Genomic DNA, 19,426 nt, shown 5'->3' with positions numbered 1-19,426 from the left:
TTGCCTTTTTAAAATACTCTGAACTGTACCCTGCTATTTGTAGTTCTTCCTGTAATACTCATCATTCTATTAACGGGTTAAAGAACTACAATACCCATTTATTCATTCCACAAACGATACCGCATTTCACACTACTGCTAGTTTTCTTTCTCGTGATAAATAAGAGACAATCATTATCAGCGATTTTGGTTTACATGTTTTTTTGGGCGATCAAACACATATTACCGAGAAAACGGCGTCAGGAAAAACGCGAACCGTTCGAAAGAGCGAGAATGAATCAGAATGAATGTGAAAGTGTAATAGCACAAAACATTTAAAACGAACATAAAACGCTTTACTCTCGCAGGCAACGTGAAGAACGAAAACGGTAAGTAGAATCGATGCAGCTCTACAACCTAGACAAGTGTGACTGCGTTTAGTGTGTGTTTCTTTTAATCTGTAAATAAAAACACAAGCTAGAATCTATATTCATGACACGGGTTGCAATGCTTTTCAGTAGCATTTCGTTTTGGCAAATAAACAAAGTGAAAGTGATTAAAATGTTTGTACCAATTAATTGTTTTACTCTGTCATTGAGAGTGCGGTATTATGTTCCGTTTTTGACTGTCAGTATCTGACCATCCATGACTTATAACGTTACCTTAACTTCCCTACCGAACGAGAGCTTAATAGTAAACTGCAATGACTTACTGAGACATCGAGGCGTGTCATTTCTTTTTGGCATGCATATAATAGACTCTTGCAAACAAATTAAACCTGTGCAAAGAATTATGGCAACGAACTGTCATAGCTTGCAAAAAAGTTACTTCCGTTACATGTTAGTATGTGCCAGTACTTGCATACTCTCTTGCTACTCACTAAACTGCAGGCCTCTATACTTTATCATCACAGGGACAGTGCATAGCCTACTTTTAGGACAGGTCTAGTATGAGGAGGCAAACTGGGATGCAGTAAAATAATACACAGTCACAGTGACAAATAGGATTTAGCTAAATTATAGCCTGGCTATTTTCTCAAAGAACCTCTGTGAAACATACATTACATACAACACAACTTGAACTTTTGCACAGTTCATGCAATAATGCATTTTGACTGTAATTGCCTAAATTACAAAAATAATTTCAAAATGTTTTAAAATAATACCCTGCTCGTTTATAGAGAACTGGCCCACATGCAGTGTAACTTATCTAAAAATTGGAATATGTCATACTTAAAAACTCAATCATTAGCATAAGTGTCTAATAGATGTTTTTTTATTGTTTACTTTTAAAAAACTTAGAAGTGGCATAGCCAAAGTATTATTTTATACTGTATAGTTGTTGTACACTGTAAAAAAACACAAGCAAATGCATGGCAGGAAAGGGTTCCAAACGTTTGCCATTAACAAATATAACGTTAAAACAAGGGCTGGAATAAACAATTATTTTTTTAAACGATTAATCTAGCAATTATTTTTTCGATGCATCGATTAATCTAACGATTCATTTTATCAGTCCGATTCGACTTTGATTCGATTTTAACCTAAATCATTCATAATGAACCGAAGTAACATTTTTACGCAGCAATATGAAAAATGATAGATTTACTATTACGTTACAAAGCATGTTTTGACTGTAACGTAATAGACTGTTGAACCGTTATTTTACAGATTTTGACTGTAAATTAAAGTAACATGTGCTGACTAATATTTGAAAAAATTAACTCTTATGAACCATTATTTGCAATGGCATATGCAGCAATATGATTTTGATTATGGTTTACAGGTGTAATTATATTTTCAGCCAATATAATATCTGTGCTGTTTTAATGCTGTTAACTTATAGGAGCAGTTTCCCAGAAAGGTCTTATCCTAGTCCAAGACTAAAATGCATGTTTAAGCTGCCCTAATTTAAAAACACCATGTACTGACATATCTTAACATATATCAGTGACAATATGCATACCAGTATTGTTTTTTAAGGTTTGTTTGTAAAAACTACTTAAATGTTCTAATATAACTTAGGCCTAGTTCTGAATTATTTTAAACCTTGTCTGGGAAACTGCCCCATAGTGTGTCATGTAAATAATAAGGTCACACTCAAAGAAATTCATTACAATAATCAGTAATACTTTTTCCTGGTAAGTATCAATATATTCCTACACCAAGTAAAACATTTAATGAGAAAAAATGAAAACATTTGAACTAAAAAAGCTGTCCAAAATACCGTGCTAGACAACTCAAAACATTAAGGACATAAACTTTTTATTATAATGCTTATACTACTCCATAACAAAGAAATATAAATATAAAGATACATATCCTAGAAATCATTGACAATATAATTCATTTTAGCATTGCATTGAAAGTCTTCCACACACTACAGTTTGGAAAGAACAATGGTTACAACTCAAGTTCATTTTGCAACTTGGTGGCTTTAAAAAAAATGCTTATATTTCATTCACATCAAGTTATACCCATATCACATATCAATTTAACATTATGTTGGACCATGTTTATTATTCTTTTCTGTAACTATGGGTGTTTTCACACCTAGTTCGTTTGAGCCCTCCAAATGCTCTCAGAGCAGTTCAGGGTGTATATGTGAACAAACCAAGTGATCTCAGACCCCCCTAAGGGTGTTTTCACATATAGTTCATTTTTAAAGAACCAAACCCAGTTCACTTAAAGTGAACCAGAAAAGGAACTAGCTGAATGTGACCTCAGTCCTTTTGGTGTTCACAATATAGTGGACTCAAAAGAGGACCCAGTTCTTTTTTTGGTCCTCTTCAGAACTGAAGTGATCTCAGACCCTTTCTTGTTCACATCACAACTTCATAAGAACTCAGACCCCAGCTTTCTGTGCAGCAGTTTATTTTGATTGAATGTCAAAACCACATGCGAAAAGGACCGGAACCTCATTGATTTCACATATCAAAAAGAAATCGAACCACAAAAGAACCCAAAAGCGAACCGCACCCAGACCACCTCCAGAAGTGGTCTGAGTTCAGTTCGCTTTTGGGTCCTTTTAGGGGGGTCTGAGATCACTTGGTTTGTTCACATATACACCCTGAACTGCTCTGAGAGCGTTTGGAGGGCTCAAACGAACTAGGTGTGAAAACACCCTAAAAGGACCCAAAAGCGAACCGAACTCAGACCACTTCTGGAGGCACTTAAAGTTCCTTTTCTGGTTCACTTTAAGTGAACTGGGTTTGGTTCTTTAAAAATGAACTATATGTGAAAACACCCTATTACACAAAAACAACTGAGCCAAGTATAACATTCAACAACAACTGACATATATACATGACAAGAACCAATCACAAAGCAGAGGCAATCAATAACCATGACAACAAACATGCAGTGGGTGGAGTATCAATGAATTTCCATTGGAACAAATGAGGGCACAGAATGGTAGGAACACTGATCTATATAAATGACTGGATTGCCCATGACGTCACAATTGTGAAGCCACTGCGCCGCCATATTGGTATGCCCAAACATTCTAGTAAATTAATGGGAAGTTATCAGATTTTAATATTTTTTTCAGTCTCCGTTTTTATATCTGATGTCTCCCTGTACATTAATACAATGCAAACGTCCTATACATAGTTATTTATTGAAAGTCCAAAAAGGCCGCAGCATATGTTTTATTAATGACAAACGAAACAATCTAATTCTGAAATAAATTATCATGCTTTAACCTCTTACACTCTGAGGCTATTTTGGGGATTTTCGCCTGGATTTGGCCTACCCAATTTCAAAAGCTTCTCATACCCACAAGCAGAGGTGCACATACAAAAGTTTGGTATCATTTTACAGGAAACCCTTTGAAATGACATAAAACACTGTTAAAAGTGCTCAACATGGTTGTATGTGTTGTCAGTCCTCTACACAAAAATAAATAGGCGCTTTTTGATGATTTTTTTCTAAAGTCTGTATTTAAAAGTGTATAACTCTGGCCCTGAGTGGTAACGAAACCTGCAGACAGTTTTGTTTGATTCCAGCAATTGCCAGCTTACAGAGGAAAAAGGAATTTTTTCTCTATCATAATAAATGCAAAAGTTATTTTACTCCAACTGATGGGAGGAATAATACGCTTATGTACTGTGTGCATGCAATAATTTGCTGTTTTTGTAATATGTTATACAGTATTGTTTTTGTTCATACAGTAAAATGCGTTAACGATTATGGCATGTATTTTGAAACAGTTAAGATAACGTTTTAAACAGTGGTTAAACTAACATTTGATTCCGCAATATACAAAAACAACATTGAATTTCGAATTGTGTAATTACAAAAAAATGCAGCCACACTCACCTTAACATTTTCTATAAATCCCTTTTCCTGCCCAATTAAAACATAGACATTGCAAATAACATCAAAAGTAACAATTAATTTATGTACACATATCCTAAAAAGTAATCTTTTGTAACTGATATGCTGTAAACCTGGTGAATTTAGATCATGATGAATGTAATTCAACGATGCACTCTGCCGGTTGAGCATAGCAAGATGGGGGCTCGAACTCTGGCGGTAGCTTCACCTCTCGCTGTTACGTTAAGAGCTCTATGCGCAATCCAGTCACTTATATAGATCACTGGGTAGGAAAAACGTAAAGGAACAATGACCTTCAAAATAAGAGCATGGGACAAGGGAAACTCAAGGACAGGATCATGACTTTTTCTTTAGTTATTCTTGCATTTCTTAAACACAAAATTTTATCATGCATTAAAGGTATAGCGGAAGATTTTCGTTTTCCGGGTGGATCACCACTGTTATTGGTCATCCCAGATGCTAATCATTCTGATTATATGTTGACGTATAACCGTCGTACGTGCTCCCTCTAGGTTCGGTTTCTGCACATGCGCACTTTCACGTGTATGTGTGTTGTGCTACGGTTTCAACCATTCATTGAAGCTCGCGTTCTCGCTGTGTTTTTTTTTTTAATGTCTGAGGGTCGCAAGAGAAAAAGTGTCTACGAATTGTATGACAAGAAGAGAAAGGACTATAAAGAAAGAAACAAGACCAGAATGTTTATGGGAGACTATTTCACACGCTGGCGTGAGCTAAAAGGACAGGTTGGGCTTCCCACGCGAAGTTTCTACTGGAAAGGTACATTTTGTCATGCTATTTGGAGAAATCCATTTAAAATCACTGCTAGTAAAAGTTGATGTAAGCTATGATTAGCGATGCTAGCCCTGGCACGAGTCACGAACCGCACAGACACGGTAAACATGCCGACAGCAACTTGTAAACAGAGCGAAGAGAAGAACTGGGCTCCTGCATGCTCTCTCTCTGTCTCGTGCACGCGTTTAACAGGCGTTCCCTCTCGGGAGGAGGGAGAGTGTTGCGTGTGCATTTTTTTTTTTAAATATGGAGGGGCGGTTCTTTTAAATAATCCGGAAAAATCTTCCGCTATACCTTTAAATATGTAATTGCACTTACCAAATTGTATTATGGCCTGCGATGTCTCATTTCCTCAGCCAGTGATGTTTAGTGATGTGGTTCGAAACCGCCAATTATGTTGATAGGTAAATTCCTAAAAATCGAGGCAACCAAATAATACATCTTGTCCACCCACCAATGAAGTTCAACTTGAAAATGTAGGCTATATTTGGTGTAAATGTATGCATTTATGAAGAATTTTGCCCTTTTTTTTGAAAATGTGATGTTACTATATTTTTTGGGTAAAAATAGATTTCTTTTTTTAAGGTCAATAAATTCCAGCTCAATTTATTTAGATTCTAATATATGGTTTCTTCTCTCAAAAAAAATATTTTATACAATTCTGTAGCAACGACTCGAGGAACTGTCAAGGCATAGCAGTCTGTGCAGGAAACGTTCTGATTTCTACATTCTACAATGGGTTTTTTTCTTCTAGTTAAAAGAGTAATGGTAAGAAACTCTGACTACAGTTTAGTTTTATTAAACAAAAATTAACTAAATTGAAGTGGTAAGCTTAGTTCTGACAGGAAGCTTTACATGTGTGTTAAGTCATTATCAGTCATTCATTAACCCTTACATCTAATCAAAATGCAGACCCTGCTTTAGAGGTCTTTCTACCCATAGTCCTTTAAGCTATGTAAACACCAATAGATCTTAACTGTATTATTATGCTGGTGAATGACAAATAACTCTACAATATATTTGTCTACAGGATTGTGTATCTAATGTTATACACAGGATGGCTGTCCGGTTTAACATGGTTAAAGGTAAGTACACGACATGAAACTGCACTCTAAAACCCCATTTACACAGACCTTTGGTCCCAGAAAATACCCGTAAAATTGCCAGACAAGCTTCTGTGTGAAAGCAAACATGTACCGTAATGGGGGTGTCGTAGTAGTTATTGTTCAGCTATTTAAAATGAGAGATTTAAATGCATATCAACATTCACAACGAAAAATGTCGCAAACTGGATTGAAGCAGTTATCAGGAAATGATAAATGAGACACATAAACAAAGACGCGCGTGCCGTAGTGGGGACGCGCGTGCCATGGCAACATGAAGTTAGTTCAACTCTTTAAACCGAGATATTTACATGTAGATCAACATTCACGAAGAGAAATGTCAGCAAACTGGACTGACGTACAACCCCAAATCAGAAAAAGTTGGGACACTGTAGAAACTGGATTAAAAAAGGAATGGAATAATTTACAAATTTCATAAACTTATATTTTATTCACAATATAATATAGATAACAAATCAAATGTTGAAAGTGAGACATTTTTAAATGTCATGCCAAATATCGGCTCAATTTGGATTTTTATGAGAGCTACACATTCCAAAAAAATGTTGGAACAGGTAGCAATAAGAGGCCGGAAAAGTTAAATGTACAAATAAGGAACAGCTGGAAGAGGACCAATGTTTAGGAATAGGAATGTGTTCCCATTCTTGTCTAAAACAGGCTTCTAGTTGCTCAACTGTCTTAGGTCTTCTTTGTCGCATCTTCCTCTTTATGATGCACCAAATGTTTTCTATGGGTGAAAGATCTGGACTGCAGGCTGGCCATTTCAGTACCCGGATCCTTCTTCTACACAGCCATGATGTTTTAATTGATGCAGTATGTGGTCTGGCATTGTCATGTTGGAAAATGCAAGGTCTTCCCTGAAAGAGATGACATCTGAATGGAATCAAATGTGTCTAGAACTTGGATAAACCTTTCAGCATTGATGGTGCCTTTCCAGATGTGTAAGCTGCCCATGCCACACGCACTCATGCAACCCCAAACCATCAGAGATGCAGGCTTCTGAACTGATCGCTAATAACAACTTGGGTTGTCATTGTCCTCTTTAGTCCGGATGAAATGGTGTCCCAGTTTTCCAAAAAGAACTTCAAATTTTGATTCGTTGGACCACAGAACAGTTTTTCACTTTGCCAAAGTCCATTTTAAATGAGCCTTGCCCAGAGAAAATGCCTGTGCTTCTGGATCATGTTTAGATATGGCTTCTTTTTTGACCTATAGAGTTTTAGCTGGCAACAGCGAATGACACGGTGGATTGTGTTCACCGACAATGTTTTTTGGAAGTATTCCTGAACCCATGTTTTGATTTCCATTACAGTAGCATTCCTGTATGTGATGCAGTGCCGTATAAGAGCCCGAAGATCACGGGCATCCAGTATGGTTTTCCGGTCTTGACCCTTACGCACAGAGATTGTTCCAGATTCGCTGAATCTTTGGATGATATTATGCACTGTAGATGATGATAACTTCAAACTCTTTGCAATTTTTCTCTAAGAAACTCAGATAACTATTTTTTGCCGCAGCATTGGGGGAATTGGTGATTCTCTGCCCATCTTGACTTCTGAGAGACACTGCCACTCTAAGAGGCTCTTTTTATACCCAATCATGTTGCCAATTGACCTAATAAGTTGCAAATTGGTCCTTCAACTGTTCCCTACATGTACATTTAAATTTTCTGGCCTCTTATTGCTACCTGTCCCAACTTTTTTTGGAATGTGTAGCTCTCATGAAATCCAAAATGAGCCAATATTTGGCATGACATTTCAAAATGTGTCACTTTCAACATTTGATATGTTATCTATATTCTACTGTGAATAAAATATAAGTTTATGAGATTTGTAAATTATTCCATTACTTTTTTACTCACAATTTTTACAGTGTCCCAACTTTTTCTGATTTGGGGTTGTAGATATCAGGTAAGTTAGCTTGTCACTTACTACACTGAAGCGTAGATCATTTAGCAGCATAAAAGAATATTGCGTCATTAATAAACAAAAATGCCCGCGCGTCATCCCAACAAGATATATCGTTCAGCTCCTGAAAACGGGGGTTTTAAATTCATATTTAAAATCACGATGAGAAAACTGGATTAAAGCAGAGATCAGGGAGCTATCCACTCTGAAGCTGAGATCATTTACCACCAGCATAGAACAGCGCGCCACATGTCTTATCATAAACAAAAATGCACGCGAGTGGTTTCTGGAGAGAGAAATAATAAATAACATGCAAACTTCAGATGCTGCGTAGAAGATAGTGCAGGACTTTCAACAGGTCACGTGTCTTTCCGAGACCTTGCAGTGCCGGCAAATCATTGGCCATGTGAATGAACAAAAGAAATCAAACGATCTCGGAAAAATCCAGAATGCATTTTCCGTGTATTTTCTGGAATGTCTGTGTGAAAAGGGCTTAAAAAACATAGCTGGGTAACACACACTGGGATAACTTGACCCAATCAATTTGGGTTGTTAATTTTAAGCCAGCAAATGGTTTGTTTTTTTAACCCAATGGATGGATTTATTTTTATTTAAACATTGGGTTAATTTTACTTTATAAATAGGTTAATATTATCTTTTTATTTAATCTTAATTGTATTTATTTTATTTGGTTATGTTTTTGCAGATGTCAAATACACCACATAAAAATGCCAACATGGACATTAACATTTTTTCACTCATTTAAGCAAGAATGTAGCTATACCCTGCTAAAAAAGCAGCAAACCAGCATGGACCAGCATGGGAATTATGGTGGTCTATGCTGGTTTGATGCTGGTTTTGCTGGTGGTCACTAGCAAACCAGCACCAAAACACAACATATGCTGGTCTTGCTGGTATGCTGTTTTTTTAGCGGTAATCATACTTACAGGTTGTGGTTAGGAGACGCATGTTGTTCCAGTGGGTACTGAAACATCTTTCATTGCCAAACATCTAGTAAAAATCCCTCAGTGAAAAATAATTTTAACCACTGATTCTTCACAGCCAAATGTTTAGTATATCCCTCCTTGAAAAAGTAATTTTAACCACAGATTCTTCATATATCTTCTTCCTTTGGTAGTGAAAACAACACAAACTGAAAACACAGCGTGATATTATGTTTACACACTAACTAGCTGTGGGCAGGTCATAGTTTTCGTTTCTCCCATGGGCAAGGCTGTAGGCGGAGATTATTATGCAAAGTGTTGGTATTACGTGGATAAAGACAGGCAGGATATTCAATCCATATGACGACTCGTTTTAGCGATTCAGAGTCGACTCCCTACTTTAGAAACCTTACATTTTATCAAGAATTTTTAGTTTCAACACTTCTCATCTGTTTTTGATTATATAGAAGCAGTGGCGACTGGTGCTAAAAAAAATTGGTGGGCACAAACAAACTTAAAATCAAACATTTACTGTAGTAATGCCAGACTGTAAATAGCCATTTATCAGGTGATGAATATCAAACTGCTTAGCTAAAATGCTGAAAATGTTACAGTTGAAGTCAACTGTTAAAGCATGAAATAAATGTACTATGAAATTTGAGTATAATGTGGGTTTATTATCAGTAATGAACTAATCAAGGTACAGTTATCATTCACACACACAAATCAGAGGTTGCGTTAGACTTTTTCAATTGTAAAAATTATGTCATCAATTATTATCCGTCATTTCATGTTTTAATGATAATAATTGTTTTTGTTCACCTGTTCATTTACTAATCATGAACAAAAAGTGCATATAAGTTAAAATATGTTTGTTTATTTATTTGTGAAGAGAACAGATGAACAGAGACCGTGCATCATTTTACATGTTTAACATCACATGAAGCAGATGAATGAATGATCCCGCAGTGACAGACAGATGAGGCGATAAAACACGCAAACTTTGTGCTGAACAGGCAAATGAACAAATCAAATCACAAAATGCGATTGCGATTAAAATAGCAACATACGTGTAAAAACTCTGAATTGAATAAAACTCATGAAACTACTATCTTGTATTTAACGCAGACAGATTAATGCATACTCTTGCCATTATAGATTACACTCAATAGGCGATTGATCTTGCGCTTTTCCATTACACTTCGGTTAACCCGATCTGACACATACACGCACGCAAGCACACACACACACACGCACGTGTGCACACACACACACACGCACAGACCAGTACAACGCAAAGGCCGCTCAAATGCGCTCTATCACGCAGTCTTTGAAACAGCAAACAGGGAAAACAGTAAATATCATGATTTACATACTGTAGCATCAAGCTAACGTTAGCCAACTCCGTTTGCCATAAGTCCTGGAAAAGCACACAGTGTAAACTCGACTGTGATCACTTCCTGCTGCTCAATCTGGTCCAAGCTGCTTAATCCTTTATTTATTCTTCAACTGAACGCCTTGTAAAGGCTGATTTTGTAAGGATACAATCATATTTTCCTTTATTTCAAGATATTTCACTTGCTTTCACTGATCAGTACTATAGCTAGCAGTTATAGGGCAATCTGCAACTCAGTTGTGAGACTCTGAGAACGATCCAATCACATGAGGTCAAAGACATAAAAAACAATACTGATTCACTTACAACATAAGTGGGAGGGTTTGGGGCGCACAGTCCTGCGCCCCAGGGCAGATCCAAAACCAGCCAATTAGACCTCAGCCTCAGGTCACATGTTTTTACCCTTTTTACTGACCCACATACACACTCGTTAGGGGTGCGCCCCAGACAAACAAACAGGACACACAAACACAACAAACTCAGTTTTGATTTTTAATTTTTTTTTAAATAAATGATAACATGACTAACAGTAAAATAGTACAACTAAATGATTTAATTTTGTATTAAAGAGCCACAGATCCAAAATCGAAAATGACCTGTATTGCAGTGTGTCATGTAGCTGTCCATCAATATAAACAATGTGCAAAGAAGTTGAACCAAAAAGTGCACGATTAATAAAGTTATTGGCTTCTAAAGTAGGGAGTCGACTCTGAATCGCTGAAACGAGCCGTCACATGAATTGAATCTCCTGCCTGATTTTATCCATGTAATACCAACACTGTGCATAATAATCTCCACCTACAGCCTTGCCCGCGGGAGAACCGAGGACTGTGACCTGCCCACAGCTGGTTGGTGTGTGGACATCATGTCACGCTGTTTTTTTTTTGGTTTGTGTTGTTTTCACTATCTTACTGGCTCTTTAATTTGCACTATATTTAACTTTTTGGTAACATGTTAATGTAGCTTTGGGGGGCGCTATTGACCAGCCGCAACTGTATTGAAGTCCAATTATGTTTCATATTGCAAACAACCACCGCCAGACTGAAAACTAATTCACTTTGTTTTCTTTTCATCTTAAAGGAAACAAGTACTACATAATTCAATCGGGGAACTTGTGCGGTGCACACAATGGGATTTTAAAGTCTCTCCATGAATGTTTACCAAGTTTGAAAGTGGTGAATAAAGTGGATGAGTGCGATGTGATTCTGGTTTTCTGCCCTATTGTTTCACGGGCAGGAACTGACATTGATGCTGCACTGTGTCAACTTAATAACTGTTCAGGTAACTTTAAGATTACAATAACAAAATTGCAAGTACACTCTTCAAATGAATTTGTTAAAATAACACATCCAAACACATCTCTGTGTTATTTTTAGAACAACACACTTTGTGTTGTTTTAGCACATCTTGTGTTGTCCCTTCTATTTATTTGAACTCAAAATCAACACGAAATGACACATAATGTGTTAAAAACAACACATAATGGGTTAAATAGTTTAACACAAAACAATGTGTTAAAATTAACACATCCTGGATGTGTTGTTTTTAACACATTGTTTTGTGTTAAACTATTTAACACATTGCTCCTTATTTTAACGATCTAAGCGAATGGACTAAAGCGTACGGCGCAGTCTTAAAAGGGTGTGTCTGAATCCACTTTTGCTAATTTAACGACAGGAAAAATGGTTTGTGCACCAAGGGCACGGTCAAAAAGGGTTGTTCATTTTCTCCCAATGAGTAATGGGTATGTTTTGGGCGTAACGTGCAATAAATCAATGAGAGTCTTATCTCTCATCCCCTTTAAAAGCCAGTTGTGCTGGTGCTATGTCTAATCCCTATTTAGATGACGGACTTTGTAAACTGAAATACTAAGCGGAGGAAGAAGACCCCCAGTTTAAGATTAATGTTAAATAATTGTTTTGTTTTCTCAATTATTTATGTTAATGTAAGGGGTTGCTTTAATGAAAGCAATGAAAAGGAGAATCCATGTGCAAAAGGTGTTTATTATGTAAAATCCCAATAAGGGCCAGCAAACAAATCCAAAGGGAAATCCAAATCGTAATCCAATAACAGGCTATATATCAGGGCAGGCGGCAAACAGGCAATAAATCCAAATACAGGCACAGGTCAAAACAGGAACAGATACAGATACAGAAACAGAAACAGATAAACAGGTAGCAGGTAACAGATACAATGGGGCGATGTAATAATCAGCCAGGAGCAGGTGAACAGGATGTGACTTATATACAAAACAAACAGGAAGTGTGAAGTGAAACATGGCAGGATGTATATAAAAATAAAAGCCAGAACAGGATGTAAAAATAAAAGTCCAAAATACAAAAATACACAGAATGCAGAAAACACAGAACAAAACCATTACAGAACCCCCCCTCTAAAGGGCGACTCCCGGAGCCCAACAAACAAAACATACAGTCCAATAGAGGGTGGGCGGGCGGGCCAGGACCTCTTGGCGAAGGCAGGGCAGTTCAGGAGAGGTCCTGGGTCATATGGCCAGGATGGTCCGGGATCATGGGGCAGATGCGGGCCTGGGTCATGGGGCAGATGCGGGCCTGGGTCATGGGGCAGATGCGGGCCTGGGTCATGGGGCAGATGCGGGCCTGGGTTATGGGGCAGGCTTGGACCTGGGTCATGGGGCAGGCTTGGACCTGGGTCATGGGGCAGGTTTGGACCTGGGTCATGGGGCAGGCTTGGACCTGGGTCATGGGGCAGGCTTGGACCTGGGTCATGGGGCAGGCTTGGACCTGGGTCATGGGGTAGGAATAGACCTGGAACACAAGGAGAGGAAGGATCAGAGTACACTTCGGTCTCCACCTCGATGTCCTCTGCCTCCTTCCTGTGTCCGGGTACTACCCCCCCCCGCAAAAAAAAACTTGGGAAAGCTTCCACAGCCCAGGGTGGCGATGTCCCAGATGGTAAACCAGATGAATCAGAATAGTCAGTTGAGCCAGGTGAATCAGACGAGACAGGTGAATCAGGCAGGACAGACGAATCATGTGAATCAGGTGAGTGAGACGAATCAGATGAATCAGACGGGACAGATGAGTCGGGCAGGACAGACGAATCAGATGAGTCGGGCAGGACAGACGAATCAGATGAGTCGGGCAGGACAGACGAATCAGATGAGTCGGGCAGGACAGACGAATCAGATGAGTCGGGCAGGACAGACGAATCAGATGAGTCGGGCAGGACAGACGAATCAGATGAGTCGGGCAGGACAGACGAATCAGATGAGTCGGGCAGGACAGACGAATCAGATGAGTCGGGCAGGTCAGATGAGTCGGGCAGGTCAGATGAGTCGGGCAGGTCAGATGAGTCGGGCAGGTCAGATGAGTCGGGCAGGTCAGATGAGTCGGGCAGGTCAGATGAATCAGAAGGGTCAGATGAATCAGAAGGGTCAGATGAATCAGAAGGGTCAGACGAGGCGGGTGAATCAGATGAGTCCAGTGGTTCAGATGCGGGGCCTTGAGGAACCTCGGGAACAACAGAGCAGAAGGCAGACCAAACGTACCACAGGGCTATGGCAAATTTAGGCAGTATTGAGTCAATGGGACATACCTCTGTGGTCGTCGGTTCAGGCATGGCGGCCATCTTGATGGCAGGTGCTGGGTGGATAGTAGCCCTCAGGAGTGCAGGTGTGGTGGTGACGATGGCTCTCTGTAATTCAGGTGCAGGAATGGTTGTAGCTCTCTCGAGAACAGGTGCAGAAACAGGCAGGATGGCGGCCATTTTGGGAACAGGCAGGATGGCAGCCATTTTAGGGACAGGCAGGATGGCGGCCATTTTGGGAGCAAGCATGGTGGCGGCCATTTTAGGATCAGGCAAGACCTTAACAGGTTTGGGCAAAACAGGCATGACGTGGCGTGGCGTGTTGTGAATAGCCTCTGGTTTGCTATCCACAACACCCACCGTGAATGGAGAGCCACACAACAACAACGCAAAGTCAATATAACTCTCCAGGGACCAGGCAGACATATCATGGGGCATACATAAACGCAACCATTCGTCCAGAGCATTATAAAAGATCGGTTTCAAAGTGTCTTCATCATAATGCACTTGATTAGACAAATCCAGAAAGTCACTTACAAAATCCTCTATGGGCCGGTGGTTCTGACGGAGTGCTAGTAGTGCAAAAACAGGTTTCAAGTTGCTGGTGGGAAGATACAGACCTTTGCTGGATTCCGGGTTATGGCTGATTATTCTGTAAGGGGTTGCTTTAATGAAAGCAATGAAAAGGAGAATCCATGTGCAAAAGGTGTTTATTATGTAAAATCCCAATAAGGGCCAGCAAACAAATCCAAAGGGAAATCCAAATCGTAATCCAATAACAGGCTATAGTGATGTTACATTTGAAGCGAGGCTTCGGAGCTTGTGTCGAGCAAAACTGGGCGTGCCAGATGAAGCTTTGATTCGAAGCTTGTGTTGTTAACGTTGAAATCACGTGAATAATGACAAACGAAGCTTCACTTTCTGCTTAGTCACGTGCGCGCTTCGCTTTGCGTGTCAGAAGGTTCGAGGTTTTTTATGAGTTATTTGCCTTATTCACATTTTGGTCCCACATAATACTGTATATATAATATTGTATTGATTTATACTTGTGTGCGCGTCTGTTATTATATGCATGTGAACATTATTCTGTACAATACAGTATTGAATCATATGAATATTAACTCATACTGGAATTTATTGCCACCCTTTAATGAGTAAATACATTTATTATATTGACCATTCACACACATGTTGTATAAGCTTTATTTGTACACATAATATTAATATTCATCTGAATTTCATCAGCTTGTTGCTTCATTGACAGAGCTTTTTCCAGAAGCAACTGCTATATGTTTTATTAACCAAAAGATGGCGCTGTTTTCGACACCCTCGTTGAGGCTTCGAATCATGGTTCGAAACAGTAGGAGAAGTATCGGTGCTTCATTCGAAGCTTCATTTCCCCATCACTAACAGGCTATATATCAGGGCAGGCGGCAAACAGGCAATAAATCCAAATACAGGCACAGGTCAAAACAGGAACAGATACAGATACAGATACAGATACAGAAACAGATAAACAGGTAGCAGGTAACAGATACAATGGGGCGATGTAATAATCAGCCAGGAGCAGGTGAACAGGATGTGACTTATATACAAAACAAACAGGAAGTGTGAAGTGAAACATGGCAGGATGTATATCAAAATAAAAGCCAGAACAGGATGTCAAAATAAAAGTCCAAAATACAAAAATACACAGAATACAGAAAACACAGAACAAAACCATTACAGTTAATAATAATCATTTACATTTTAATCCTTTAATTTTTCATATTATAAAAAGGGTTGTGTTCTGCTGCACATCCATGTGTGTGATAAGCAAACACGCATTGTCATTGAATGCGCTCATTAAATAACAAAGACAATATTGCACCATTGAATTTAGACTTTAGACTAGGTTTTTGTTGGTCAATGGTGTAGTTTTAGTTGCCTCAAAGTAGCAACGTGCTAACAATGCACCTGAACACACCTCGTTTTCAGATCAGAACGGCCATGGGGGCAAAATTGGACGCAAATGCATTTGCTATTTAAATAACGTGGTGCTAAACGTGAAAATTATCATTGCGTCAGGTTGAAACTAGCAAAAGACACTTGCATCGCGCATTGCGCTGCATTGCACCGGGTGTATGATAGGGACCATTATGTGTCATTTTAACACATTATGTTTCATTTAGTGTGGATTTTGAGTTCATATCATTAAAAGGGACAACACAAGATGTGTTAAAACAACACAAAGTGTGTTGTTCCAAAATTAACACAAGATGTGTTATTTTAACACATTCGTTTTAAGAGTGTATAAACTACTGTATAAGTACACAAAACATTACCACATTTTTGAAAACCGTATTATATCTTTAAACAGACTCCAAACCAGCTGTTTTCATGGTGCTCCATCACACATTTGACCGAGAGAAAGTTTTACCAGACAGCAGCAGTTTTATAACCAGGAGAAAGACACTCACGGTGAACCTTCTGTTCCACGAAGACGTGGGGTTACATAAATGTTATAGGAATGATGAGGCACAAGCCAAAACTATTCAGCATTTAAAACATCAGGTACAGTATTGTCTGACCTCTTTTTTTTAACTTCATTGAAGTCTGTGTGAGGTTTAATTATTTTGACATTATTACATAGCAAATAATTTAAGATAAATGTACAACCCTTTCTCTGCAGGAATGAATAATAATGCTTGTAACTCAAAGATGCATGAACAGTTTAAACTTTTTAAACATCAGCCATATACTTACTTACTTCTGTCCTTCTCCAAGTATATTTTTCATCCAAATCTAATTACAGAATTTAATACAAAATAAATATTACTGTTGCATCTCCATGCTGAACTCTGAATTGTTTTGTCTCTGTTGCTGTAATACTCACTGTCATTTTATATATTAATTTCAGATACTTGAAACCTTAATTAGTGATTGAGGGGATTTAGTGGCTAATAAATCTGTACTTTTTTACTTAGCTTTGAAAGACTGGTGTGACTCATTAATATTGTATATACAGTATGATTATGTCTTAAAACCTGGGTAATAATTTTGTTCTTTTCTTAGATACAATTTAAAAAGAGATTCAGAGCAATCATGCTATTTATTGCTGTGACAACTGTTTACTGTGTGCTACGGGGCATTCAAATAGGTAAGGAAATCTGACTACAAAAATCTGCTCAGTGGAAAGGCATAATAAAGTCTACAATTCAGTGGAAAGTTATTAAGATGATTTTCAAAAAAATAAAATTTGGAAGCAGTTTAATTTCTGACAGCTTGCTTAAAGTAGTTGTATTTTCAATAAGAAAATGAGAAACATTTAACTAAAATCTAATTCTGCCTTTTGTTTCACAGTCTATGAATTCAGAGGACGATTAGATCAGACTTCAGCAGGTGCAAAGAATGCTTAATGAAAATACTATACATGGATCAAACCAATCAGCTGTAAAAACTATGCACACAGGCAGAGTGTTGTATTAACATATATCCTAAAAATAAATAGTGATTATGTCTTGTGGCTTTAATAATGTATGTGCCTGTGCAGTATATATATATATATATATGGCATTGGCCTAGAAAATCATAATTTACATAAGAGTCTTATGTAAATTATGATTTTCTAGGCCAATATGGCTAGGAACTATACTCTCATTCTACATCACGTAATAATCAAGGACTTTGCAGCTGTACCATGGCTGCAGGAGGCACAATAATATTATGCAACGCCTAAAAATAGTCACCTGCTATTTAAAGTTACCAAGGGGACTATTTTCAGGCACTGCGTAATATCATTGTGCCCTCTGGTAACTTTTAATTTTCCATCGGTCTTAGCATGCAATGTATCTACGGAAGAGTTAAGTTTTAAATATATTAAATATCAAAACCTTTGTTATTTTTGAGCGTGATGCTAATGGTCTGGTCGGATTCAGGGGATTGTGCTGGGCTATGCTGGAAGTGGTACCGCCAGACTCCAAGACTGTAAAAATCGGGTGTTTAACTATAGGGGAGCTGGAAAATGAGCATATTTTCAAAAAAGTGGAGTGTCCCTTTAAGACATACTGATTATAGCATGACAATTCAACAGTCCCCACGTTGTATTTCCAGGGGTATCAAACTATAAAATATCCATGTATTTCTTTATCCTTATAGCATCATTCATTTAGGAACTTGTATAAATTATTAAATAAAATAAATGTTAATTGTGAGTGTGTTGGTCAAAATTATTATTCGTTCTGAGAATTTCTTAAGAAATCTAAAACATTGTATGCCTTTACAAAAACATTTCAAATGGGATAAACTAATAGCATGGAGGTGAGCGGGGAACAAACTAACCCAGGGTTAATTATAACACAGCTATTTTACATAGTTACACAGGGCTGAGTAGCCTGAGTACATTTGGTCTTTTTTCAGTTGCTTTAAAGGGGCCATGGCATGAAAATGCTAGCATTGCCACTTTGTAGGTCCGAGCAAAAATAGGTCATTGAAATTTGGCTTTCATTATGATGTCATAAGGATATCTTATTAGAATAACACCGCCCCCTTAAACTATCCAACCACTGCACTGCCCTTTAGTGCAGAGAGAAAGAGAGAGAGAAAAGAAGGACTTGACAGCACAATTGAGTTTGAATTACAACAAACCACCATCATTGTGATCAGTGTTTGCACTTCATCCGCTCATTTGCATTTTAAAAAACACACCCAAAACGACACATTTTTGCTCAAACCTACAAAGTGGCAATGCTAACATATTCATGCTATGACCCCTTTAAACATATTAATGGCAAGTGTCTCATAACACTGCGTTCAGCACAAACTGGGCTACAATATTATATGAGCTACATGTAGGTACATGTTTGTAATTTTGAAAGAATAATGTTTATGCGTGGTTTTTAAAAAAACAACATTTTTAAGTCACTGATATAAGTCCACAAATCCCATACTAAACATGTTTTAACAAGACTTTTCTAAACAGAATCTAGTAGTCTAGAGTTTTTTCTTTAAAATGATGTGAAAATCATTCTGCCTACTCATAAAACAATATATTGATTTAGAAATTGTGAGACACTTTTTGTTTAGAGGGGCCGTATGCGAGGATTGATTGACAGCTGAGCAAACAAAAAACTTGCATAATGAGCCTTTAGGCAGGAATGTTGGGAACTACAGTAAAGAATGTGAGGACAAATGTATACATGTTTGTTTGTGGTTTATTAAGAAGTTAACAATATAATCAAAAGAGAAATGAAGGTCAGTGGGACATTTTCAGTTTATTTGGAAACATACCCTATTCAAAAACTTAACTTGTATAAACTAAGAAACTGATACACAACAGAGCTGTAAACTTCATGTGGCTCATGTTCCCATATACCTTTATGTCCAAAAAGTGTGAATATGTT

At 37.9% G+C, this 19,426-nt stretch overlaps 2 protein-coding genes across 4 annotated transcripts in view; both read left to right on the top strand.

Annotated features, from left to right (window-relative positions):
* The window catches only part of LOC129440481 (uncharacterized), an 80,538-nt gene that overhangs the window by 8,470 nt on the left and 52,642 nt on the right, over positions 1 to 19,426 (top strand). The window lies entirely within an intron of this gene.
* LOC141349195 (uncharacterized) lies at positions 100 to 17,594 on the top strand. Of its 2 annotated transcripts, none has more exons than XM_073861216.1 (7): positions 100 to 367; positions 5,775 to 5,875; positions 6,138 to 6,192; positions 11,559 to 11,759; positions 16,405 to 16,598; positions 17,100 to 17,184; positions 17,388 to 17,593. In XM_073861216.1, the coding sequence occupies exons 2-7, from the start codon at positions 5,843 to 5,845 to the stop codon at positions 17,441 to 17,443; spliced, it is 624 nt and encodes a 207-aa protein (XP_073717317.1). In that variant the 5' UTR covers positions 100 to 367; positions 5,775 to 5,842; the 3' UTR covers positions 17,444 to 17,593. The 2 variants fall into 2 exon arrangements, with proteins under 2 accessions (XP_073717317.1, XP_073717318.1); XM_073861217.1 differs by lacking the exon at positions 100 to 367 and adding an exon at positions 3,172 to 5,092 and having other exon boundaries at positions 17,388 to 17,594.

This window comes from Misgurnus anguillicaudatus, chromosome 22 (assembly GCF_027580225.2).
Source record: "Misgurnus anguillicaudatus chromosome 22, ASM2758022v2, whole genome shotgun sequence".
Classification (NCBI taxonomy): Eukaryota; Metazoa; Chordata; class Actinopteri; order Cypriniformes; family Cobitidae; genus Misgurnus; species Misgurnus anguillicaudatus.
Note: the sequence above shows the minus strand (reverse complement) of the source record. Positions and strands in the feature narration are given on the sequence as shown.

What these genes read in the sequence shown, in the direction of transcription:
- LOC141349195 (XM_073861217.1), top strand. Translation starts at nt 5,843, where the DNA reads ATGGGTTTTTTTCTTCTAGTTAAAAGAGTAATG. An exon ending in TTCTAGTTAAAAGAGTAATG is followed by an intron (nt 5,876 to 6,137) that starts GTAAGAAACTCT and finishes ATTTGTCTACAG; the next exon opens with GATTGTGTATCTAATGTTAT. An exon ending in TTCAGCATTTAAAACATCAG is followed by an intron (nt 16,599 to 17,099) that starts GTACAGTATTGT and finishes TTCTTTTCTTAG; the next exon opens with ATACAATTTAAAAAGAGATT.